General features: G+C 43.4%; 2 protein-coding genes across 7 annotated transcripts in view; one reads left to right on the top strand and one right to left on the bottom strand.

The window, feature by feature from the left end:
• The window catches only part of LOC110174219 (NLR family CARD domain-containing protein 3-like), a 26,875-nt gene extending 23,912 nt beyond the window's left edge, over nt 1-2,963 (top strand). For both annotated transcript variants that reach the window (XM_055160235.1, XM_055160234.1), the window contains one exon: nt 2,928-2,963. The gene's annotated coding sequence lies outside the window, so the exon portion shown is untranslated. The remainder of the gene's footprint in view (nt 1-2,927) is intronic.
• Nucleotides 2,964-6,580: 3,617 nt separating this feature from the next.
• Nucleotides 6,581-26,060, bottom strand: kiaa1328 (KIAA1328 ortholog). 5 transcript variants are annotated; one of them, XM_055160237.1, is made up of 14 exons: nt 25,991-26,060; nt 25,710-25,745; nt 22,835-23,061; nt 21,207-21,295; nt 17,864-17,979; nt 17,072-17,160; nt 13,540-13,785; nt 12,819-12,936; nt 12,709-12,781; nt 12,465-12,632; nt 11,483-11,554; nt 10,382-10,452; nt 8,030-8,123; nt 6,581-6,875 (listed from the first exon to the last, which is right to left on the bottom strand). In XM_055160237.1, exons 1-14 carry the CDS (start codon nt 26,043-26,045, stop codon nt 6,653-6,655), a joined length of 1,677 nt encoding a protein of 558 aa, XP_055016212.1. In that variant the 5' UTR covers nt 26,046-26,060; the 3' UTR covers nt 6,581-6,652. The 5 variants fall into 5 exon arrangements, with proteins under 5 accessions (XP_055016212.1, XP_055016211.1, XP_055016213.1 ...); XM_055160236.1 differs by having other exon boundaries at nt 6,582-6,875; nt 12,819-12,939; XM_055160238.1 differs by having other exon boundaries at nt 6,582-6,875; nt 12,831-12,939.
• Nucleotides 26,061-26,186: the final 126 nt, after the last annotated feature.

The raw sequence follows: 26,186 nt of genomic DNA, 5'->3' as shown, positions 1-26,186 counted from the left end.
TGTAGCTCCACTTGGTTCTATGGCTCCATGTTTGTTTCCCTGCAGCATCTGACACCTGCAGTTCTGTGCTGGACTGTCTCAGGAGCCACTTCACTTTTGCCACAGTATGTTCCGGTAGTGCGCCTCATGTAGGGGCTTGTCCTGCCATGATGGTCCCTCCAGCTCCTCTTCCTCTGAGCCCCACTGTCTTTCTCATGGAGCTTGGATATTTCATCCTGGACAGTGGTTCCACACTCACTAGTCCTCGGCCTCCTTCCTTCCGGCTCGCGTACAGTCTCAGGGAGCTGGATTTGGGATGAACCCTCCACATGGTCAGGAGGTTTTGTGTCTTTTTCTGTGTCTGTATCTACTCTGTTGGCCAGTGCATGATTCCTGCTGGGATCTGATCACTGTCATTAGCTGTTTATTGCTAGGGACTTGTTTTTGTTTTCAGTGATGGTTGTGGTAGGGATCACTCTCAGTGCTGCATTCTAGGGAGGCTTTCAGATGGTACTTCACTTAGCCTCTGTAACTGGCGTTGGGGTTTCCTTGTGTTCATTCGGGTCATGATCTTATCTTTCAGATCAGGCGCTGCCTCGCTCAGCGTGATATGTACTGGGGCTTCGTATCCAATCTGTGGTTGGGGAGTTAGTGTTAACTCCCCTCTGACCTGGCGTCCTGGCTCCCCCTTACCGTAGCATTTGTGTTGTACCTTGTCAATCTCTAGTTGTTAAAGCAGTTGCCGTTTGTGGGTCTTGGAACACTGAGCTACTAGTTACTTGGCTTGTTGCTTGGCTCCTGAAGGATCCCTCAAAGGGCACAGTCTCATCCAACTACTGGCCAATAACCTGTCTCTCCACAACATGGAAGCTCATGTCAGACATCATTGCGGCTAAGACAAGCAGCACATGGATCAATACATGAGCACAGCACAGAAGGGCATCAGCAAAAACACCAACTCCTGATGACCGAAGAGTCACCCATGACTGCAGAACCTGTAAGACCAACCTGTGCACTGCCTGGATTGATTACAAGAAATCCTCTGACTCAATGCCACACACATGGATCACTGAGAGCTTGAAGCTGTACAATATCAACAGGACTCTAAGAGCCTTCATTGCGAACTCGATGCAGTTGTGGAAAACCACCCTTGAATCCAACGGGAAGCCACTTGCACAAGTGTCCATCAAATGTGGCATATACCAAGGAGACTCACTGTCCCCATTGCTGTTCTGGGACTGAACCCCCTCAGTCAAATCATCGACCGCAATGACTACGGATATGACTCAGAAACGGGGCCACCATCAGTCACCTCCTCTACATGGACGACATCAGCTGTACACTATGAGCGAGACATTGACTCACTGATCCACACCACCAGGATCTACAGCACAGACACTGGAATGTCATTCGGGCTTGAGAAATGTAGCAGGATGGTGATGAAGAGAGAGAAGGTAGAACACACAGAGGGGGTCTCACTCCCAGAGGAAACAATAGCAGATGTTGAGGATAGTTAGAAGTACCTTGGTGTCCCACAAGCAAATGGCTCCTCGAAGAGGCAACAAGCGGCTACGGCCAAATACCTGCAAAGAGTGAGGCAAGTCCTAAGAAGCAGCTCAATGGAAGAACAAGGCCCAGACAATAAACAGCTGGTTCCTGTCAGTGATCAGATCCCAGCAGGAACCACTGACCAAAGGACGAGACACACACAGATGTTAAGACACAAAAGCTCCTGACCATGTGGAGGGTTCATCCCAAATCCAGCTCCCTGAGACTGTACGCAAGCCAGAAGGAAGGAGCCGAGGACTAGTGAGTGTGGAACCACTGTCCAGGAGGAAACATCCAAGCTCCATGAGAACATCAAGGACAAGGCCCCGACAGAAGAGGAGCTCAGAGAAGGTCTCAGACAGTGGGGTCCAGAGGAAGAGGAGCTGGAGGGACCATCATGGCAGGACAAACCCCTACATGAACCACCAGAACAGAACTGAAGAGACTGAGATCAAGAAATCCTCCCAATGTCTTGAGAGGGTCTGAAGGACACACAGAGGCTCATCCTGGAGCTCAGGAGCAGGACCTGAGCACCAGAGCAACAGAGGCCCAGATCTACCACACCAGACCAGAGCCACGGTGCAGACTGTGCACAGAGGCTCCTGAGACAGTCCAGCACAGAACTGCAGGTGTCAGATGCTGCAGGGAAACAAACACGGAGCCACAGAACCAAGAGGAGCCACAGAACCAAGAGGAGCCACAGTCACAGAAACATCTGTGCAGAGTACGAGCTGGAGACCCCAAGGTCAAGGTGGGAAACACCTCCAAAGGTTGTGGAGAACGACCGAGCCAAGATCCTGTGGGACTTCCAGATACAGACTGTCAGGATGGAGATGGACCAACCAGACATAGTGGAGCTGGAGAAGAACAGAGCAGAGCCGTGGTGGTGGAACATCACAACACCAAGAGACGGAACATCAGGAGAAAAGAACACGAGAAACGAGGGGCTTAAGGAGGAGCTGGAGAAGGTCTGGAAGGTGAAGGCATCAGTGGAGCCTGTGGTGATCGGACACTCGGGGCTGTAACCCCCAAACTGGAAGAAACTCCAGCAGATACCAGGAAAAACAACAGAACATCTCAATCCAGAAAAGTGCAGAACAGGAACAGCAAAGATACTGAAGAACTCTCAGGCTCCCAGGCCTCTGGTACAGGAGCCGAGCTGGATGAGGATGAAAGAGACCAACCATTTGTTTTTTATTTATATTATATGATATTTTGCAAGAGTCTGAGGAGAGAGAGGGACATTAGAAACTAGAACTACCACACAAAAATGTAAATACAGTCATCATGTTTGGTTTCTGGTTTCTGGTCCATGGTTGGAACTGGTTTAGCTTCTGGTTTCTGATCTGGTCTGGTCTCTGGTCCTGGTCTGTGGTCTAAACTGGACTTGTGTGTTTCAGGTTGGATCCTGCTGGAGAGCGCTGGATGGTCCCAGGTCTGAGGAAGTGTGAGTCTGGTTTTATTTGATTTACACATTTATAATTACAGTGAAAACACTCGAGGGCTTATTATGGAGTAGATTTTATATAGAACTGAATTTAGTTTAGTTCTAATAATTACTATAAACTACTATTCACCAAAGCAAACTGTGGTTTATGAATATTTATTGATCAACAGAAGCATTTAGACATGAAATATGCAAATGAGTGTCTGCTGAAGAGTGGAGATTAGATACAACTTTAAGAGTTATCTAAAGTTCTGTACTGAATCTAAACTGACCATCAGGCCCGTCTGTAACGACCAGGAGAGTGGAGATGTCACAGTGTGGTCCACAGTGTTGGGCAATTTACTTTAAAAAAGTAATTATCAATACAATTACTTTCCCCATAAAGTAACTGAGTTAGTAACTAGACTGTAAAAGTAATTAATTACTCAATAAACTAATTATCCAGTTATTTTTCATGTTATGTATTATTATTATTGTGTACAGGTGTGTGTTACAGCTGAAGTAAAGGTGTGTGTTACAGGTGTGTGTGTTACAGCTGAGGTAAAGGTGTGTGTTACAGGTGTGTGTTTACAGCTGAGGTAAAGGTGTGTGTTACAGCTGAGGTAAAGGTGTGTGTTACAGGTGTGTGTTACAGCTGAGGTAAAGGTGTGTGTTACAGGTGTGTGTGTTACAGCTGAGGTAAAGGTGTGTGTTACAGCTGAGGTAAAGGTGTGTGTTACAGGTGTGTTACAGCTGAGGTAAAGGTGTGTGTTACAGCTGAGGTAAAGGTGTGTGTTACAGGTGTGTGTACAGCTGAGGTACAGGTGTGTGTTACAGGTGTGTTGGAGGTGTGTTACAGGTGTGTGTTACAGCTGAGGTAAAGGTGTGTGTTACTGGTGTGTGTGTGTGTTACTGGTGTGTTGGAGGTGTGTTACAGGTGTGTGTTACAGGTGTGTTGGAGGTGTGTTACAGGTGTGTGTTACAGCTGAGGTAAAGGTGTGTGTTACTGGTGTGTGTGTGTGTTACTGGTGTGTTGGAGGTGTGTTACAGGTGTGTGTTACAGGTGTGTTGGAGGTGTGTTACAGGTGTGTGTTACAGCTGAGGTAAAGGTGTGTGTTACATGTGTGTTACAGCTGAGGTAAGGTGTGTGTGTTACAGGTGTGTTACAGCTGAGGTAAAGGTGTGTGTTACAGGTGTGTTACAGCTGAGGTAAAGGTGTGTGTTACAGGTGTGTGTTACAGCTGAGGTAAAGGTGTGTGTTACAAATGTGTTAGTGACAATGTTTGGCGCTTCATTAGAAAGACCTGGAAGTTTTGACTTCTCGGGCGTTGTCTCTCTAGAACGTTCTTTGTCCAGCAGAGAAGATCAGGAGGTGCTCTGTGTCTCCCTGCTTCTCTCTCCTCTCCTGGTCAAAGGTCTGAGATGAACTGTTCAGGTCTGGTCGTACGTTTACTGTGGGGGAAGGTTAAACGAATGAGGACCAATATTCAAACAATACTGACAATATTCACAGCATGAACAGTTCACATCGTTCCTCTTCTTTCTGTGGAGAAAGTCCTGAGCTGAGATTGAGCATTTGTCCTTTAACTGTGAACTCTTTCAGTTTTGTCAAATCTCTGAATTATTTCAGTTCATCAATTGTTTCTTTGTAGGAGAAACCACATCTTGTAGCTCTTTGGGAGAATCTTGATGGAAAAGAAGTTCAGACTGTCTCTGAGACTTGTGTTCAAAATCCGGACACTACAACATCCTCGTCATATTTCCATGTTTGTGTTTCAGACTCCTGTGACGTGTCTCTGGACCCGAACTCAGCTCACAGACGTCTGCTTCTGTCTGAGGACCATCGGACTGTGACGCACGTGGAGGAGGAGCAGAAGTATCCAGATCATGAAGACAGATTCATCCACAGGCCTCAGGTCCTGAGCTGCACCGGCCTGTGGGGGCGCTGTTACTGGGAGGTGGAGTTGAGCGGAGACGTGTTTATCGCCGTGAGCTACAGAGGCATCGATCGCAGAGGAAGAGGATTGAACAGCGGGTTTGGAGACAACGATCTGTCCTGGAGACTGAAGATCAGCGGAGGACAGTGCTGCACCTGCCATAACAACCAGAGCCAACGCCCGGTCCTCATCTCCTCCAGAGGGGGCGTGTCCTCAGAGACAGAGGGCGTGTCCTCCTCCAGAGTGGGCGTGTCCTCCTCCAGAGTGGGCGTGTTCTTGAACACGGAGGCTGGATCTCTGTCCTTCTATCACGTCCTGCCTGATCATCAACTGTCTCATCTCCAGACCCTCTACAGCAGCTTCAGTGAGCCTCTGTTTCCGGGGTTTGGAGTCTGGTCTGAGTCCTCGGTGACGCTCTGCTGAGTCTATAGATATATGTGTATGTACATAAAGGCTCGCCGTCGTGTTCCAAACAGGAAGTGAGCAGGAGTGTGGTTTCTTTGAGCCGTGGTTGTAGTTTGTGTGTAAAAGTGTGGCCCCTCTCTCTGACCTTTAACCTCTCTGTGGACCTGCTGCTGTCAGGCTCCTCACTCTGACCTGAGGATGTTGGTCGGGCTCCTTCTTTCCTCGAGGTCCCTCCCGGCAGCGTTAAGGCGTTACGGCTCCAGACCTCCAGTTCTGACTTGTTTTGTGTGTTTTCATTTCTTTTGCCTGCAGCACCTGCAGCACCTGCAGCACCTGCAGCACCTGCAGCACCTGCAGCACCTGCAGCACCTGCAGCACCTGCTCGGGGCGCTGACCCTTGTGGCCCGTTTTGTGTTTGTGTGTGTCTTTTGTGTCAGTCTGTGTTTGTGTTTACATGTGTCTGACTTTGTGTTGACTCTGTTTAGTTTAGAGACTTTTAGTTTTGTCTCTCGGTTCTGTTTGTGTGTTTATTCTGTTTGTGTGTTTGTTTGTATTCTGTTTGTGTGGTTTATTCTGTTTGTGTGTTTATTCTGTTTGTGTGTTTATTCTGTTTGTGTGTTTATTCTGTTTGTGGGTTTATTCTGTTTGTGGGTTTATTCTGTTTGTGTGTTTATTCTGTTTGTGGGTTTATTTGTGCTTTTACTTTGGGACATTTGTGGTTTCGTTTTGTTGTGCGTCCTTTAGTTTAGTCACTTGTTTTTTGGCACAAAACTCGTTACATGTTAATGCTGTTATTTTGTTTTACTTTAGGTTTTTTAATGTTCATATTTCAGCCTGTTTGTTATTTACCTTTAACATTCCCGTTAATTAAACATTACTTCATTTATACCATTTTCCGTCTTCCACCTTGTTTTTTTTTTTTTGTCACTTCCCTGCTCCTCGCGAGTCGACTCATGACTCATGACTCAGGGGGCGTTACCTTCAACAGCCTCGCTCCTGATTGGTTCTTTGGTTGCTGATACTGACAGAGTTGAATCATGTATTTGTACATGTGCTCATGTTTAAAAGTCTTATTACAACACTACTCCAAAAAACAGAAAATACCTGTGTAAACATCAGTATAAAATACACTAATAGACATTTTCACTGGAAAAAAACCCTCACACTCAGTTTCTCCAGATTTATCAGATCTTCTCCTGGTACCTGCTCGTACCACCAGGGGGCGTCACACTCGTCTTTGGGAATCTCCTCAGTGAAAACTCATCATAAATTCAGAGTGAAAATGTTTTTTTAAATCTTTTATTAGAATCAAGGAGCTAAAGTTTAGAAAAGTGTAAAACCGTGATCCTGTCTGAGCTCAGAGGATGAAGAAGATGTCCTCCAGGATCCTGCTCTCCTCCAGCTCCAGGTCGGGGTCAGAGGTCAGAGGGGTCAGAGAGGCGTGGCTCCTGGAGGGGGCGGGGCCACAGGAGCGCGGAGGCCGCAGCGCAGCTTTCGGCCTGCGTGTGGCGCTGCTCTGTTTGCCGCCGGGACACGCGGGGCTGAAGATCTCCAGTAACTCGGACAGAGACAGGTCCAGTCTGGAACAGAGAGCGTTTGGTCTGAGGCGGCGTTCACCCAGAGAAACCGACGTTTCACGGATTATTCGTTCATGTCGACTCGTGTAAATCCGCCATCGAGCCTCTGGGCGCCGCCGCCATCAGACTCAAACCTGGAGCTTTTATTTCATTACAGTTGGAAGTTTTACTCACAAAAAGGTTTAAAAAGGTGCATTAGTGAGCGGCTCGCCTCTCCACAGATCTGCTAAAGGCAAGGCAAGTTTATTTGTACAGCACAATTTGTACACAAAGTAATTCAAAGTGCTTTACAGAATAAGAAATACATTAAAATCATAATAAAAACAAATCAAAACATTAAAATAAAAAAAGAGAGACATAAATTGGAGAGAAGAGTGCGGAATGAAAACCTTTCAGTTATTTGCACAGTTAAACAGAAATGTTCTGAGCCTGGATTTAAACAGCGTCACAGAAGATGCAGCATGTAGAGATTGAACAACAGGGGGCCCAGGATCGACCCCTGAGGCACCCCACAGGTCAGGGCCATGTCATCTGAGACACAGTTTCCAATTTCAACAAAATACTTCCTGTCTTCTAGATAGGACTTGAACCAGTTTAGTACAGTACCAGAGATGCCCACCCAGTCCTCTAGTCTCTGTAAGAGGATCCATGATCGACAGTGTCAAAAGCAGCACTCAGATCTAACAGGATCAAGACTGAGACTTTGCCTGCATCAGTGTTCAGGCGGATGTCATTTGTCACCTTGATAAGAGCAGTCTCAGTGCTGTGGAGGCTCTAAAACCTGACTTTTTTTAATTTTATTTTTATTTTTTTAATTAATCAATTCTAGTTTTATACACATACATCTATATACACGTATACATACATATGTTTTCCTCCCGTTTATGGTCGTACAAACTAATAGTAGTGTTAACAAAGGGACGAAATTTCATCGTTTATGATCATGCAAAACAGACAACAATGTAAATGAAAATATATAAGGGTGATTTGTTTTTCGTTTATGGTCGTATAAACTAATAATAATGTTAACGAAGGCGTAAAAGTTTATCGTTTATGATCGTGAGAAACAAACTACAATGAGAAATAAAAGAGTTTTCATTGTTATGAGAAAAACTCAGTTGAGAAGAAAAAGGGGTTTCATTCCATTGATTACTGACCTGGTCTGTGGACTGGCGAGTGGGCGGGGCTCTGGGCGGGCGGAGGAGGAGGGGCCTGGAGAGGTGCCCACGTCTCTCCTGGAGCTGGTCTCCCCTGAAATGAGACGACATCAGACGTGTTTCATGTGTGCAGCGTCTGAAGAGGCGTGTGCAGGGGTCATAGGTCGGGGGTCATAGGTCGGGGGTCATAGGTAGGGGGTCAAGACTTTTTATTAAACCACAGATGTTCATTTTTACTTCTGATGAACTTTAACCCAACAAGTTAAAGCTTCATTTCTGTTTAAGGCCCGGTGTTCACTGATGCAGGTGCAGTGAGGTTCAGGACACGTGTGGGTCCTTCACTTCAAGTCATTCAAGTCATTCAAGTCATTCAAGTCAGTTGTCTCCGTCACACTGACCTCGGTGAGGCGCCGGTCTGCGGAAAGAATCTGCAACAAATCTATTTTTGCTGGACACTGCAGCGTAATCTGACGTCAAGTTGTAAAAAATCACACGTGTGTAAAAGTCCCTCAGTCGTCCACACTAATCTAAACTAAAATAGGACAATAATTTGAGCAAAAATAACAAAGTGTGATAGATTTTAAGGATCTTGAGCTTTATTGATTACACTACTACAAAAACACACAGAGAAAGTGCAATCATTTTCTGTTGAAATTTACATTAGATTGTCTAAAGTGAAAAACTGGTGAGTCGACTAGTCCTTAAAATGAAAATCTCTCTTTTTTAATATAAGACAGAACAACACACACAGACGCCGCGGTGTAATCTGACGTCAAGTGGTAAAAAAACTCGTGTGTAAAGGTCCCTCAGTCGTCCAGGTAGAATCTAGAGCAAAAGGAGAAATTCAATTTGTCAACTGGACAAAAATACAAAAAAAAAACAAAAAAACTTTTGTCCAGTTGACGAATTGAATTTCTCCTTTTGCCAAAAGTCACATGAGCAAAACAGGAAGTCAGACGCGCAGAACTGACAGATCCAGTGTATTTTCAGAATAAAATACTCCTGCACACTCCTGGTCCTTCACAGATCGACAGTTGTGAACAGCCACAGTGTCCAAAAACACGAGAAAGTGTGAAACGCTGCTGTTGTTTCACAAAAGGATTCTTCTACGTGTTAATCTACGACAGGAACTCTCGACCAGAGTGTGAAGCTCCTGCGAACACCCGCCGCCTGCCACCCGCCCCTGCCACCCGCCCCTGCCACCGCCCCTGCCACCCGCCCCTGCCACCGCACAGCAGCAGAGAGCACAGTCAGCAAGGCACAAGTCACAATAAAACCACACCGAACCTGAACCTGGACCACACCTACAGTCAGTGAACACCGGGGGTTATAGTTTGGTGACAGTCGCCCTCTGCATTTGACCCAGTCTTCAGTGCAAACATGAAAACTCCACAGCAAGAGCAGAGCGATGAGGAGAGCGGTGAGGAGAGAGGACAGAGCGGTGAGGAGAGAGGACAGAGCGGTGAGGAGAGAGAGAGAGAGAGGACAGAGCGGTGAGGAGAGAGGAGGACAGAGCAGAGGAGTGAGGAGAGAGAGCGACAGAGCGAGTGAGGAGAGAGGACAGAGCGGTGAGAGGAGAGAGGACAGAGCGGTGAGGAGAGAGGACAGAGCGGTGAGGAGAGAGAGAGAGAGCGAGTGAGGAGATGAGGAGAGAGGACAGAGCGAGTGAGGAGAGAGAGAGACAGAGCGGTGAGGAGAGAGGACAGAGCGGTGAGGAGAGAGAGGAGCAGAGCGGTGAGGAGAGAGGACAGAGCGGTGAGGAGAGAGCAGAGCGGTGAGGAGAGAGGACAGAGAGCAGAGCTGAGGAGAGAGGACAGAGCGGTGAGGAGAGCGGTGAGGAGAGCGGTGAGGAGAGAGGACAGAGCGGTGAGGAGAGAGGACAGAGCGGTGAGGAGAGAGGAGCAGAGCGGTGAGGAGAGAGGACAGAGCGGTGAGGAGAGAGGACAGAGCGGTGAGGAGAGAGGACAGAGCAGGAGCAGAGCGGTGAGGAGAGAGGACAGAGCGGTGAGGAGAGAGGACAGAGTGAGGAGAGAGGACAGAGCGGTGAGGAGAGAGGACAGAGCGGTGAGGAGAGAGGACAGAGCGGTGAGGAGAGAGGACAGAGCGGTGAGGAGAGAGGACAGAGCGGTGAGGAGAGAGGACAGAGCGGTGAGGAGAGAGGACAGAGCGGTGAGGAGAGAGGACAGAGCGGTGAGGAGAGCGGTGAGGAGAGAGGACAGGAGGAGAGCAGAGGAGGAGAGAGACAGGAGGAGGACAGAGGGTCAGGAGGACAGGGTCAGGAGGACAGGGTCAGGAGGACAGGGTCAGGAGGACGTTGGGGAGACAGAGACGTGATGGTGCGTGTGGACTGACCTGTGCTGTGTTCTGTCTCTGGGACATGAGTCTCTGTCTTCTTCTTCTCCTCTGTGTGTCTGAGTCTCCTGCTGCAGAACAACACAAAACTGTATTTATTATCTGTGACACTCGTTCTGTTCTGACTGTGACACTTTAAATCTCAATATTAATCTAAAACCACTTCAGAAAAAAACATGTGCGACGACTTCACAATTTTTTTTTTTAATAAATAAAAGTAAAAGGAAAAAATTAAAGAAAATTAAAAAAACTAAAACAAACAAAAACAAAAGCCTTGACTTCACAAAAAAATAACATAAATAAATAAAACCTAAAAATAATAAAAAAAAAAATGAAAAAAATGTAAATATATATATATAAAATCAATCAATAAAAATAAAATAAATAATAAATAAATGAAAAAAACAAATGCCCTAACTTCACAAAAATTTAACATAAATAAATACATAATAATACATTAAATAAATAAATAAAAATAAACAATAAATAAATAAATAAATGAAAAAAGGTAAATAAAAAAAAAAAAAAACCAAACAAGTGGATGTAAACAACAAAGTACCGCATGGACTACCCCAGGACTAAACCAGGACTGAAACAGGACTAAACCAAGACTGAAACAGGACTAAACCAAGACTGAAACAGGACTAAACCAAGACTGAAACAGGACTAAACCAAGACTGAAACAGGACTAAACCAGACTGAAACAGGACTAAACCAAGACTGAAACAGGACTAAACCAGGACTAAACCAGGACTGAACCAGGACTGAACCAGGACTGAACCAGGACTGAAACAGGACTAAACCAAGACTGAAACAGGACTAAACCAGGACTAAACCAGGACTGAACCAGGCTGTGGGTTCCTCCTCCTGCTGCACATCACACTAGAGCAGAATCTTATTTTACATTTGGACAAAAATGGCGACGTGAGTATCACCCACGAAGAACATCAGACTGGAGAAGGACACGTTGGGCTTGTACTGCTGGAGTCTTGAAAATAAGAGACTGAAGATTCCTCAAACATGAATCCCTCCAAATCCAAGTTCAGAAGGTGAGAGAGAAGAAACGAGTGTAACAGTGGAGAAGCATCTGTGTGTAGATACCTGGAGGCTGGAGGCCCCTGTGGCTGTGTGAGTCTAGTCTCTGGTTCTGAACTGAACTCAGCCTCTGAAAAACTGAAACACACACAATTAAAAACAAAAAACAAAAACCATGCCTAAAAAATAAATAAATGAAAAAAAAAAAAAAAAATAATAAATTAAATAAATAAAAATAAATAATAAATATATAAATGAAAAAAACAAATGCCCTGACTTCACAAAAATTTAACATAAATAAATAAATAATAATACCTAAAATAATAAATGAAATGTAAAGAAAAATAAATAATAATAATAATTTAAAAAATAAATACAAATGAAAAAACAATAAATAAATGAGAAAAGGTAAATAAATAAATAAAAAATACAAATGCCCTGACTTCACAAAAATTTTAACATAAATAAATAAAACCTAAAATAATAAATAATAAAAAATAATATATATATATATATATATATATATATATATATATATATGATATATATATATATATATATATATATATATATATATATATATATATATATATATATATATATATATATAATAAATAAATAAATGAAAAAAAAACTTTACGCCCTGACTTAACATTCATTTAACATAAATTAATAAATAATAATACCTAAAACAAATAATAATAATAAATAAGTAAATGAAAAAATGTAAAAAAAAAATATAAAAATATATATATATATATATATATATATATATATATAATAAATAAATAAAAATAAATAAATAAATAAATAAATAAATGAAAAATATGTGATATCCATGTTCATGATGTTTGGCAAGACACATAATAATGGGCACTGGGCAGGAATTTTTGGTCTTTTTACAAAGGAAAGATGTTCAAATTTGAAAACAGAAACTTCCTTTTAAAGTGGACTAACATCTAATCTCATTTTTAGTTCCGAGCCGAGATGAACGGGGTTTTGTTGAATGATTGCAGCCAACAGAGTCTCATAAAGAATCCTACTTTACCCATTGGTCTGTGGAGTCTCTTTCCTGCTCCTCTTCTCCTGCTCGCTCAGTCTCCTCTGCAGTCTCTCTCTCTCCTGCTCCAGTTGGATCTTCTGCATCAGGAGCTGGTTCTTCCTCTGGTCCCAGTCCTGAGAGCCCAGACCTGGACTGGAGCAGGTTTCTGTGGACCTGCAGGGGGGAAACGTGTCAGATGCCCTCCCTCGTCCTGAGCGTCAGATGCCCCACAGGAGACCTCCACTCTTACCTCTGGTGCTTGTTGCAGGTGTTGTTCAGTGGCTGCGTCTCATATCCGCTGTCTGGACCCGGGTCCGGTCTCGAGGTCCGGTCTCGGGTCCGGTCTCGGGTCCGGTCTCGGGTCCGGTCTCGGGTCCGGTCTCGGGTCCGGTCTCGGGTCCGGGTCGTGGCGTCTGGGGCGGTGGCGCTCACAGCTCTCACAGCTCACAGGGACGACGGGCGGCGGGGGAGCGTGCACCTGCTGCACAAAACACACGCTCAGTCAGACGACAACTAGCATGCTAACAGTGCACCTCCTGATTCTGAAGCGACAATAAACTCAGCAGACCTACTCTGACCTCAGGAGTTTCTGACACGATTTATCTGCACTGACACGAGGCACATTTTGAGCAGAAAAAAGCACATTTAAATATTTTATATTTAAACATGAGGGTGGTGGTTTGGCAACGTTTTAGTGGTTTGACATTTTGGTGACATTTTGGTGGTGGTTTGGTGACGGTTTGGTGAGGGTTAAAAATGTTACTAGTCCTAGTTTAGCCCTGGTTCAGTCTTGGTTCAGTCTTGGTTTCTTGAGCCAAACAGAAGCTAATCATGCCCATCCCTATTCGGTTCTCTAAATAAATGGTTTTTCCTTCTCTGGGTTAGAACGATTGGCACAGCCGTAAACGACACAACACATCGGCATTTTCCTCCAGTCGGTTCACTTCCTGCCCTCCGTCTGATTTTGCGCGCTGACAAACGTCGCCCTGTGACGTCACGTGAAACCCAGATATTGAACCATGAGCACACTGCCCCCTGCTGACAGAAGACTGAGCCCTGAGGAGGTGGTGGAGGCTCTGACCTGAGGGGGCGGGTCTGCGGTGGGATGGAGGTTCTGGTGGACAGGTTGGTGCGTCGTGGTGAGGTGGGGGTGTTGGTGGTGGTTCGGTGGCAGGGGGACGGGTGCAGGACGGGCAGGAGGACGGTAATGCGCCCGGCGTCCAGGAGGGGGAGCCAGGCCGAGGTACGAGCCGTCACACACTGAGGCGTTACCTGCGCAGACGTGTGAGCTGCAGCGTGAGGCCTCCTGCTCCTCCTGCGCTCTCACCTGGACACACAACAACACAACAACACAACGTGACACACAACAACACAACATGAAACACAACAACACAACATGAAACACAACATGACACACAACAACACAACATGAAACACAACAACACAACATGAAACACAACAACACGTGACACACAACAACACAACAATGAAACACAACATGAACACACAACATGACACACAACACACACAACACAACATGAAACACAACAACATGAAACACAACACACACACAACATGAAACACAACAACAACACACATGAAACACAACATGACAACACAACAACACAACGTGACACACAACAACACAACATGAAACACAACATGACACACAACAACACAACATGAAACACAACGTGACACACAACAACACAACATGAAACACAACGTGAACACAACATGAAACACAACATGAAACACAACAACACAACATGAAACACAACGTGACAACACAACAACACAACATGAAACACAACAACACAACATGACACACAACAACAACAACACAACATGAAACACAACAACACAACATGAAACACAACAACACAACATGAAACACAACAACACAACATGAAACACAACGTGACACACAACAACACACAAACAAACAACAACGTGAACACACAACAACACAACATGAAACACAACAACACAACATGAACACAACACAACATGAAACACAACGTGACACACAACAACACAACATGAAACACAACGTGACACACAACATGAAACACAACGTGACACACAACAACACAACATGAAACACACACAACACAACATGACACACAACAACACAACATGAAACACAACGTGACACACAACAACACAACATGAAACACAACAACACAACATGAAACACAACATGACACACAACAACACAACATGAAACACAACGTGACACACAACAACACAACATGAAACACAACGTGACACACAACAAACACACAACACACACAACACAACACAACATGAAACACAACGTGACACACAACAACACAACATGAAACACAACGTGACACACAACACACACATGACAACACAACACATGAACACAAACAACACAACATGAAACACAACAACACACAACAACACAACATGAAACACAACAACAACACAACATGAAACACAACAACATGAAACACACAACACACACAACACAACATGAAACACAACACACACACATGAACACAACAACACAACATGAAACACAACAACACAACGTGACACACAACAACACAACATGAAACACAACAACACAACATGAAACACACAACAACACAACATGAAACACAACAACACAACGTGACACACAACAACACAACATGAAACACAAAAACACAACATGACACACAACCACACAACATGACACACAACAACACAACATGAAACACAAAAACACAACATGACACACAACAACACAACATGAAACACAACACACAACACACAACACAACATGAAACACAAAAACACAACATGACACACAACAACACAACATGAAACACAACAACACAACGTGAAACACAACAACACAACATGAAACACAACAACACAACATGAAACACAACAACACAACATGAAACACAACAACACAACATGAAACACAACAACACAACATGAAACACAAAAACACAACATGACACACAACAACACAACATGAACACAACAACACAACATGAACACACAAATGAAACACAACAAAAACACAACATGACACACAACAACACAACATGAAACACAACAACACAACATGAAACACAACGTGACACACAACACACACAACATGACACACAACAACACACATGAACACACAACAACACAACATGAAACACAACAACACAACAAACACAAACGTGAAACACAACAACAAAACATGAAACACAACAACACAACGTGAAACACAACAACACAACATGAAACACAAAAACACAACATGAAACACAACAACACAACACGAAACACAAAAACACAAAATGAAACTGTTTATGTCGAGGAGAAAATTCAGTTTGTCGACTGGACAAAAGTGAGTTTGGTTGAAGACGTTTCGCAGCTCGTCCAAGCTGCTGCTTCACTTCTGGTCAGACTCTGGTCACTCTTCTTTACTTCTGTCTGCAGGGATTCAGTGCAGTGAAGACTGAAGTGAACGCTACACTGGAGAAACTACACAGACACTTCACAAGAGGATGAACAAACACAGACGAGAGAGCAACACAGGACCTCAGTCTGCTGTTCATCTCCACTCGTTTGAGGACAACCAGGTACAGAATTAAGCCAGAGAAAAGAACTGGTTCGAGAGGAGAGTGAAAGAAGACATTTTTGTTAAGAAAGAGAATCCTTCTCTAAACAGAAATGGAGGCCTCAGACACCATCTATCTCCTATTTACAACTCCATCCTCAAACCTAATTCAAAACAAACAAGAGAACAACAGGTGCAGTCAGGTCAGTGCAGACCAAGACCAAGACCTGTTCAAGACCAAGACCAAGACCAAGACCAAGACCTGACCAAGACCTGTCCAAGACCTGTCCAAGACCAAGACCAAGACCTGTCCAAGACCAAGACCAAGACCTGACCAAGACCAAGACCAAGACCTGTTCAAGACCAAGACCAAGACCAAGACCTGACCAAGACCTGACCAAGACCTGACAAGACCTGTCCAAGACCTGTCCAAGACCAAGACCAAGACCTGTTCAAGACCAAGACCTGTTCAAGACCAAGACCAAGACCTGTCCAAGACCAAGACCAAGACCTGTTCAAGACCAAGACCAAGACCAAGACCAAGACCTGACCAAGACCTGACCAAGACCTGTCCAAGACCAAGACCAAGACCTGTCCAAGACCAAGAGTCGAGTCGGTGTGTGTGTTACCTGTGAGTCGAGTCGGTGTGTGTGTTACCTGTGAGTCGAGTCGGTGTGTGTGTTACCTGCGAGTCGAGTCGGTGTGTGTGTTACCTGCGAGTCGAGTCGGTGTGTGTGTTACCTGTGAGTCGAGTCGGTGTGTGTGTTACCTGTGAGTCGAGTCGGTGTGTGTGTTACCTGTGAGTTGAGTCGGTGTGTTACCTGCGAGTCGAGTCGGTGTGTGTGTTACCTGTGAGTCGAGTCGGTGTGTGTGTTACCTGTGAGTTGAGTCGGTGTGTTACCTGCGAGTCGAGTCGGTGTGTGTGTTACCTGCGAGTCGAGTCGGTGTGTGTTACCTGCGAGTCGAGTCGGTGTGTGTGTTACCTGTGAGTCGAGTCGGTGTGTGTGTTACCTGTGAGTCGAGTCGGTGTGTGTGTTACCTGTGAGTCGAGTCGGTGCTGCTGGTCTTTGAGGTAGACCTGGTAGAGTTCCAGAAGTTCCTGACACTCTCTGTACTGCTGCTGAAGACCTGACTCACACTTCAGGAACACAACACCGAGTCATATCATCATCATCACATCACCTGACCAAGAGGAGCGGTTAGTCCTGGTTTAGTCCTGGTTTAGTCCTATTTTAGTCCCGGTTTAGTCCCGGTTTAATCCTCTTTTAGTCCTGGTTTAGTTCCAGTTTAGTCCTGGTTTAGTCCTGGTTTAGTCCCGGTTTAGTCTTGGTTTAATCCTCTTTTAGTCCCGGTTTAGTTCCAGTTTAGTCCTGGTTTAGTTCCAGTTTAGTCCTGGTTTAGTTCCGCTTTAGTCCCGGTTTACTTCTTGCTTTAGTCCTGGTTCAGTCCTAGTTTAGTCCTGGTTTAGTCCTATTTTAGTCCCGGTTTAGTCCTGGTTTAATCCTCTTTTAGTCCTGGTTTAGTTCCAGTTTAGTCCTGGTTTAGTTCCAGTTTAGTCCTGGTTTAGTTCCGCTTTAGTCCCGGTTTACTTCTTGCTTTAGTCCTGGTTCAGTCCTAGTTTAGTCCTGGTTTAGTCTGTGTAAAGTACTTTGAAACGGAGCAAAGGATCATGGTCTATGTAGTCCGCTCTGTTTTTCGGGGGATATTTGAGCTGTAAATCGTCCTGTGACTGGGTGAATGTGAAGTGGAGCTGTTTAAAGTCACACTGCGGGACATTTCCAGGCAGAGCGGTGACACAGACACATGAGTCGCTCGGGCGTTTGGAGGATACTCTCTCGTTCTTCAGCGATGATCAGGTTCTGTTCCTCCAGCTCCAGGATCTTCTGCTCAAACTGTCCCTGTTCATCTGTGAAACGCTGAGCCGACAACTCCTGCTCCTCACTCACCCTGTACACACAAATACACACAAATAAAACACACAAATAAAACACACAAACACACACATAAAACACACACACAAATACACAAATAAAACACACAAACACACACATAAAACACACACACAAACACACACACAACGCACAAATACACACAAATACACAAATAAAACACACAAACACACACATAAAACACACACACAAACACACACATAAAACACACACACAAATACACACAAATACACAAATAAAACACACAAACACACACATAAAACACACACACAAACACACACATAAAACACACACACAAATACACACAAATACACAAATAAAACACACAAACACACACATAAAACACACACACAAACACACACAAATACACAAATAAAACACACAAACACACACATAAAACACACACACAAATACACACAAATACACACAACACACAAACACACACACACAAACACACACACAAACACACACAAATACACAAATAAATACACAAACACACACAACACACAAATACACACAAATAAAACACATAAAACACACAAATAAAACACAAACACACACAAACACACACAACACACAAATACACACAAATAAAACACACAAACACACACATAAAACACACACACACACACATAAAACACACAAACACACAAATACACACAAATAAAACACACAAATAAAACACACAAATACACAAATAAATACACACAAATACACACAAATACACACAAATAAAACACACAAACACACACATAAATACACACAAATACACAAATAAAACACACAAACACACAAATAAAACACACAAACACACAAGTAAAACACACAAATACACACAAATAAAACACACAAACACACAAATAAATACACAAATAAAACACACAAACACACACATAAAACACACACACAAACACACACAAATACACACAAATACACACAAATAAATACACAAACACACTCACAAACACACAAATACACACAAATAAAACACACAAACACACACATAAAATACACACACAAACACACACAACACACAAAAAATACACAAACACACATAAAACACACACACAAACACACACATAAAACACACAAACACACACAAACACACAAATACACACACATAAAACACACACACAAACACACACAAACACACAAATACACACAAATAAAACACACAAACACACACATAAAACACACACACAAACACACACATAAAACACACAAACACACACATAAAACACACAAACACACACAAACACACAAATACACACAAATAAAACACACAAACACACAAAAACACACACAACACACAAATACACACAAATAAAACACACAAACACACACAACACACACATAAAACACACACACAAACACACACATAAAACACACAAAACACAAATAAATACACAAACACACATAAAACACACAAACACACACATAAAACACACACACAAACACACACAACACACACAAATAAATACACAAACACACATAAAACACACACACAAACACACACATAAAACACACAAACACACACAAACACACCAAATAAAACACAATAAAACACACACACAACACACACAACACACAAATACACAAATAAATACACAAACACACACATAAAACACACACACAAACACACACACAACGCACAAATACACAAATAAATACACAAACACACACATAAAACACACACACAACGCACAAATACACAAATAAATACACAAACACACACATAAAACACACACACAAACACAAACACACACATAAAACACACAAACACACACAAACACAAACACACACAACGCACAAATAAAACACAAATAAATACACAAACACACAAATACACAAATAAATACACAAACACACACACAAATACACACACACAAACACACACAGGCCACGTTACAGGATGGTTTTTGTTTTTTAATTCAGAATTTAAATATTTTCCGTGTAAATAAAAGTGTTTAAATGTTTTTTTTATTTGTTGTGTGTGAGCGTCTGGGGGGAGGAGGTTCGTTTTATTTCATTTTATTTCATTTTAATCTTTTCAGTCCAGCTCTCGTGTAAACGTGCTGATTATTAAATCTTTTTATGTTTCGCTGTATTATGAATCAAACTTTCTCCCACAGGAGATAATCAAACCTTCACACACCTCGACTCTGACTGTTCCTCAGGAGGAGGAGTTAAAGAGGAACACGGGGCTGTACCTGGCAGATCCTGGATCAGTTTGTTCCTCAGGAGGAAGAGTTAAAGAGGAACACGGGGCTGTACCTGGCAGATCCTGGATCAGGTTGTTCCTCAGGAGGAGGAGTTAAAGAGGAACACGGGGCTGTACCTGGCAGATCCTGGATCAGGTTGTTCCTCAGGAGGAGGAGTTAAAGAGGAACACGGGGCTGTACCTGGCAGATCCTGGATCAGGTTGTTCCTCAGGAGGAGGAGTTAAAGAGGAACACGGGGCTGTACCTGGCAGATCCTGGATCAGGTTGTTCCTCAGGAGGAGGAGTTAAAGAGGAACACGGGGCTGTACCTGGCAGATCCTGGATCAGGTTGTTCCTCAGGAGGAGTAAAAGAGGAACACGGGGCTGTACCTGGCAGATCCTGGATCAGGTTGTTCCTCAGGAGGAGGAGTTAAAGAGGAACACGGGGCTGTACCTGGCAGATCCTGGATCAGGTTGTTCCTCAGGAGGAGGAGTAAAAGAGGAACACGGGGCTGTACCTGGCAGATCCTGGATCAGGTTGTTCCTCAGGAGGAGGAGTAAAAGAGGAACACGGGGCTGTACCTGGCAGATCCTGGATCAGGTTGTTCCTCAGGAGGAGGAGTTAAAGAGGAACACGGGGCTGTACCTGGCAGATCCTGGATCAGTTTGTTCCTCAGGAGGAGTTAAAGAGGAACACGGGGCTGTACCTGGCAGATCCTGGATCAGTTTGTTCCTCAGGAGGAGTTAAAGAGGAACACGGGGCTGTACCTGGCAGATCCTGGATCAGTTTGTTCCTCAGGAGGAGGAGTTAAAGAGGAACACGGGGCTGTACCTGGCAGATCCTGGATCAGTTTGTTCCTCAGGAGGAGGAGTTAAAGAGGAACACGGGGCTGTACCTGGCAGATCCTGGATCAGTTTGTTCCTCAGGAGGAGGAGTTAAAGAGGAACACGGGGCTGTACCTGGCAGATCCTGGATCAGTTTGTTCCTCAGGAGGAGGAGTTAAAGAGGAACACGGGGCTGTACCTGGCCAGCTCCTGGATCAGGTTGGCGATCCTCTTCTTATCTTCAGGACACAGGTCTTTAAGGGAGACCTGGCTCCTCTGTCGCTCCATCTGAACACAACCAAACAACCAAACACCAGAGAAAACAGAGACGTCACGACACAAACAATTCAAAATCCATTTACAAGATAAAAACAAACTCAACACCAAATCTGATCTCTGTTTCTTTAAATAATCTCCTGTGATTTTACACTTTAAATATTTAAATGGTAAAACTTTATTTTCTGTTCCCACGTGTCTTTATATTTGTGGAATCACTCAGTGGTCCAGGACTAAACCAGAACTAAACCAGGTCTAAACCAGGTCTAAACCAGGTCTAAACCAGGACTAAACCAGGAACTAAACCAGGACTAAACCAGGTCTAAACCAGGTCTAAACCAGGACTAAACCAGGTCTAAACCAGGTCTAAACCAGGAACTAAACCAGAACTAAACCAGGACTAAACCAGGACTAAACCAGGTCTAAACCAGGTCTAAACCAGGACTAAACCAGGTCTAAACCAGGTCTAAACCAGGTCTAAACCAGGTCTAAACCAGCTCTAAACCAGGACTAAACCAGGACTAAACCAGGACTAAACCAGGACTAAACCAGGATTTATCAGGACTAAATCCTGCTGTGTGGACGTGTTTCTTCGTTTTCTATCAATAATATTTATAATTTGGTTCAGTAAAGTTTGGCCTTTTTATTTTCTTTTATCAGACAAAACTTCTTATGTGAAGATTTCCTCGTCTTTGTTTCTCTACAGCAAATCAAGTAATCCAAAGTAATCAGATTACATTACTCACTTTAAGTAATTTAATGGATTACGTTACAAACTACATTTTGGGGTGTGTAATCTGTAATCTGTAGGGGATTACATTTGAAAAGTAAACTTCCCAACTCTGTTTGTTTGTTGTGTCTGATGAGGAGAGACTCAAGTGTTTGTTTAAATGTGGTGTTTTTACGTTGGCTCAGTTTGTGTTGAAAGTTTGGGACGTCTGTAAAAGGACATTTTATATTTGATGTGTGATCTGTCTGCTGATTGTTTTATGTGTTTTATAAACCCATGTGAGCTGGGCACCAATTAAACGGTGTGTGACACTAAGTAAGTACAATAAATTAAACTAAACTAAAACTAAAACTAATGATAGTATAAAAATAATGTGATCATGAATTTAAATGAAAATAGCTCATGTTGAAGCTTTTCTCAGCAATTTTTAGGTGAGATTAAAAAGAGATGAATTAGATTCATTCATTACAGATCATAATAAATTAATCTCTCCATTTTTTTATTGTCTTGACAGCACTAAACACAATATCTGACACATTTATAATACAATAACACACATTTTCAGCTTCTAGTTCTATTTTTTGATGAAGTTCTGGTTTCTCAAACATGTTTATAAATTAAAGTTTCTGAAAAAGTGAACACCAGGTCAAAACTCAGGAACGACTCGAGGGACTGAACTAAAATTTGAGATTCTTTCATTTGGTAATTTTAGAAATTTTTACAAATGTTTCCAGGCAAATCTGAGGCGGCTCATCGGGGAGGGCGGCTGATTTCATGTGGACGGACTCGTGTGATTTTCAGATACTTTTCAGAACTTCTACCTGTGACGGTGACAGAAAAGCGCTGGGTCCTCGGCTGGTCCGGTCCTCTGGGTCCGGTGCAGAGACGGGGACTTTCTCTGAGCTGCTGCCCCCTGAACGCTCCCTGTGCCTGGGCTTCTGACCTCCTGATCTCCCCCTCACCGCCTGCGTCTGCGTCCGCTCTGGTCTGGTTCCTCTTTTCTCGGTGCCGTGAGGTCCAGACACAAAAGGAGCCCCTCGGTTCAAACCTGTGAATCAACATTAGAGCCCGACTGATATATCGGTTGGCCGATATGGGCACCTGGAAGTATATCGACTATCGGCCGATATACTTGCAGATATGGGCCGATATTTCCCGTGGTCATGTGATACGTCGTTATAAATCTTAGACTCTCTACATTCTGTTCATTTAATCCAATTTACAGACAGATAAATGTCCAAATATGTGACTCCACGTCAGTATTTATCTGTGGAGTCATTTGTCTCTGTGTGTGTGTCGTACTGTCCCTGAACACACCACAGAGTCACGTGTGTTTGTTTACACTCACACACACAGATCCATGTGCAACACTGACATTATTTTCTTTTTATGAACAATCGGTTTGAGTCTGGATTAAAAGGACATTTATTAGTTCAGACTTGTGATGTGGGAGGAGCCTGTGTGAGTCTGAGTGTTGAAATATGTCGACTTTGAAGATACTTTGATCATTTGTTTATAGGTTATTGATGATCTGTTGTGTCTCACATAAACAGTCTGTTTTCTATTGATCTGTTGTAAAGTGATTATATTGTTTGTATATTTGTTTCTGCAGCTGCATTGATGTAAATGAGTGTGAACAGACGTGTGAATGATCCACATTTACACATATCATTAATTATCGCGGCGCAGCATTTACGGCTAAAGACTAATAGTGATTGTTTATTTACTCGTGATGAGTCGGTCGTGAACGAAGCGGCTCTTAGATCCGGCTCTTTGAAGAGAACGACGGGAGCCTGATCCTTATTGGGAGCCGTGTTTTCTCTTTCTCTCACTTTTTTTCTCTTCACGTCGCGTTCAGACTCGTGGGAGTTTGACAGCGGCAGCGGCTCAAAACCAAACTTTTGAAAATCTGCATGTGCATAAATATATTCAGCATAAAATAAATAAACCAGGACTAATCTTGGGCTCGAGAGACGGAGAGAGACAGAGACCGAGTCCCGACACTCAGTCCTGGTTTAGTTCTGGTTTAGTCCTGCTTTAGTCCTTTGACATGTCATGTAAAGAGGCAGAAGAACAATAAATGTTTCCTAAATAAACCCAGTTTAAAATCCACCAGAGCCAAACCTAAGTTTTTTTTTAAATAATTCAACATTTACAGTGAATTTTTACATCACTAAATATATCGGCAGCTCCAACTCTCATTATATCGGTTTCATATCGGCCACAACAAAATCCATATCAGTCGGGCTCTACTCAACATTACACACAAACAAAACAAAAACTAAATAACTGAGGAGTGAAGTTATTATTTTCATTTGACTTTTGTAGAATATTGTGTCATAATTTTGTCTGAACGCTCTACAAAACAAACTTACTCTGACATATTTCATCAAACTTCGAGCAGGAAGCATTTCTCTGACAGTTTAAACTTTTATTGAACTAAAATTTGTTCTGTAAATGTACCTGGGCCTTGTGCAGCTTCAGTTTTAAACTCATTTAGAATCACAAAATAAACAAATTTAATAATTGTAGCTCAGGCCTGGACTACAGCAGCGCTGGTTTTATTTTAGAGATGTTTTTTTTTTTTTTTTATAAAATTTTTTCGTTGGGCAGCTTCACTGGTCTGTATGTCGTTATGTCATTTGTTTATTTGTTCGTTTTTCAAAATAAAATCAAAAATAACAAAACGAAAAAACAATTTTCTTCAAAATTTGTCTCCAAAATCAAAATGAAAAAAAAAAAAAAACAGATAATGATTTGCTTTTTTTTAGTTTTCGATTTTGTGTTTAAATGAAAAATGAAAAAAAAAAAAAAAAAAAAAACGGATAACGGACTAAACCAGGACTAAACCAGGACTAAACCAGGACTGAACCAGGTCTAAACCAGGACTGAACCAGGTCTAAACCAGGACTGAACCAGGTCTAAACCAGGACTGAACCAGGACTAAACCAGGACTAAACCAGGACTAAACCAGGTCTAAACCAGGACTAAACCAGGTCTAAACCAGGACTGAACCAGGACTGAACCAGGACTGAACCAGGTCTAAACCGGGACTAAACCGGGACTAAACCGGGACTAAACCGGGACCTGACCAGGACTGGGACCATAACCAGACCATGACTGAGCCGGGGATTGAGACCGGTTTAGTTCTGGTTTAGTCCTGGTTTAGTTCTGACTGTTGGCAGGATCAGACTGGTCCAAATAGAGACACTGGGACATTTCTTGTACAAAACTGGGACAAATCTGTGGTTTTGTATAAATCTGCTGGGACACAGAGACACAGAGAAAAGGGGACACAAGGGACACATAGACACAGGGACACACAAGGACATAGGGGACACAGGGACACAGGGACACAAGGAGCACAAGGGACATAGAGACACAACTGTGACTGTCCCAGGACACAGAAACAAGGGGACACAAGGGACATAGAGACACGGGGACACACGAGGACATAGGGGACACAGGAGTCACAGAGACACACGGGACATGAGGACACAGGGACACACGAGGACAGGGAGGACAGGGGACACAGGGACACTGGAACATGAGGACACAGGGACACATGAGGACAGGGGACACGGAGACACAGGGACACAGACACTGGAACATGAGGACAGGAGACACGGAGACACAGGGACGTCTGGACTCTAAATATGAGTAAAAGTTGTGTATATTTTGTTGAATTTGTCTTACCAGAAACAAACACCAGAGGCTGTTCTTCATCTGTCACTAAATACGAACAAATAACAGATAAGTCAAGATTATTAACTTAAAATAAAACTTATAATAAAGTGTTAACAAATCTAAAAGTCACTGATGAAATAAAACTGAAGCGAGCAAGTTTATAAAGTATCTTAACAGCTCAAAACAAGCCCCAAACACATTTAAAGCCTATGTTTCCAGATAAATACTAAACCAGAGCGTGTTTACTACATTTCTAGGCTAAATTACGAGTTTATTTGAGTAAAATTCACCGTTTTCCATCCAAAAAATCCCCGTTTTGTGCGGGTTTGTTGTCACCGCCGCCATTTTGAATGAACCGCCGCTCCCACCGCGCCGTGCGTCACTACGGACCCCGGGGACCCCGCCTCGTTCAGTAAACTCACGCGCTGATTGGCTCAGAGGATGGAATGCGGGGCTCCTATTGGCTGAGGCGCCCGTCCGTCAGCT

This window comes from Boleophthalmus pectinirostris, unplaced genomic scaffold (genome assembly GCF_026225935.1).
Source record: "Boleophthalmus pectinirostris isolate CB_2022bp ecotype Guang Dong unplaced genomic scaffold, ASM2622593v1 HiC_scaffold_3, whole genome shotgun sequence".
Taxonomy (NCBI): domain Eukaryota; kingdom Metazoa; phylum Chordata; class Actinopteri; order Gobiiformes; family Gobiidae; genus Boleophthalmus; species Boleophthalmus pectinirostris.
The sequence above is the reverse complement of the archived record's forward strand: the minus strand, read 5'-3'. Positions and strand labels throughout refer to the sequence as shown.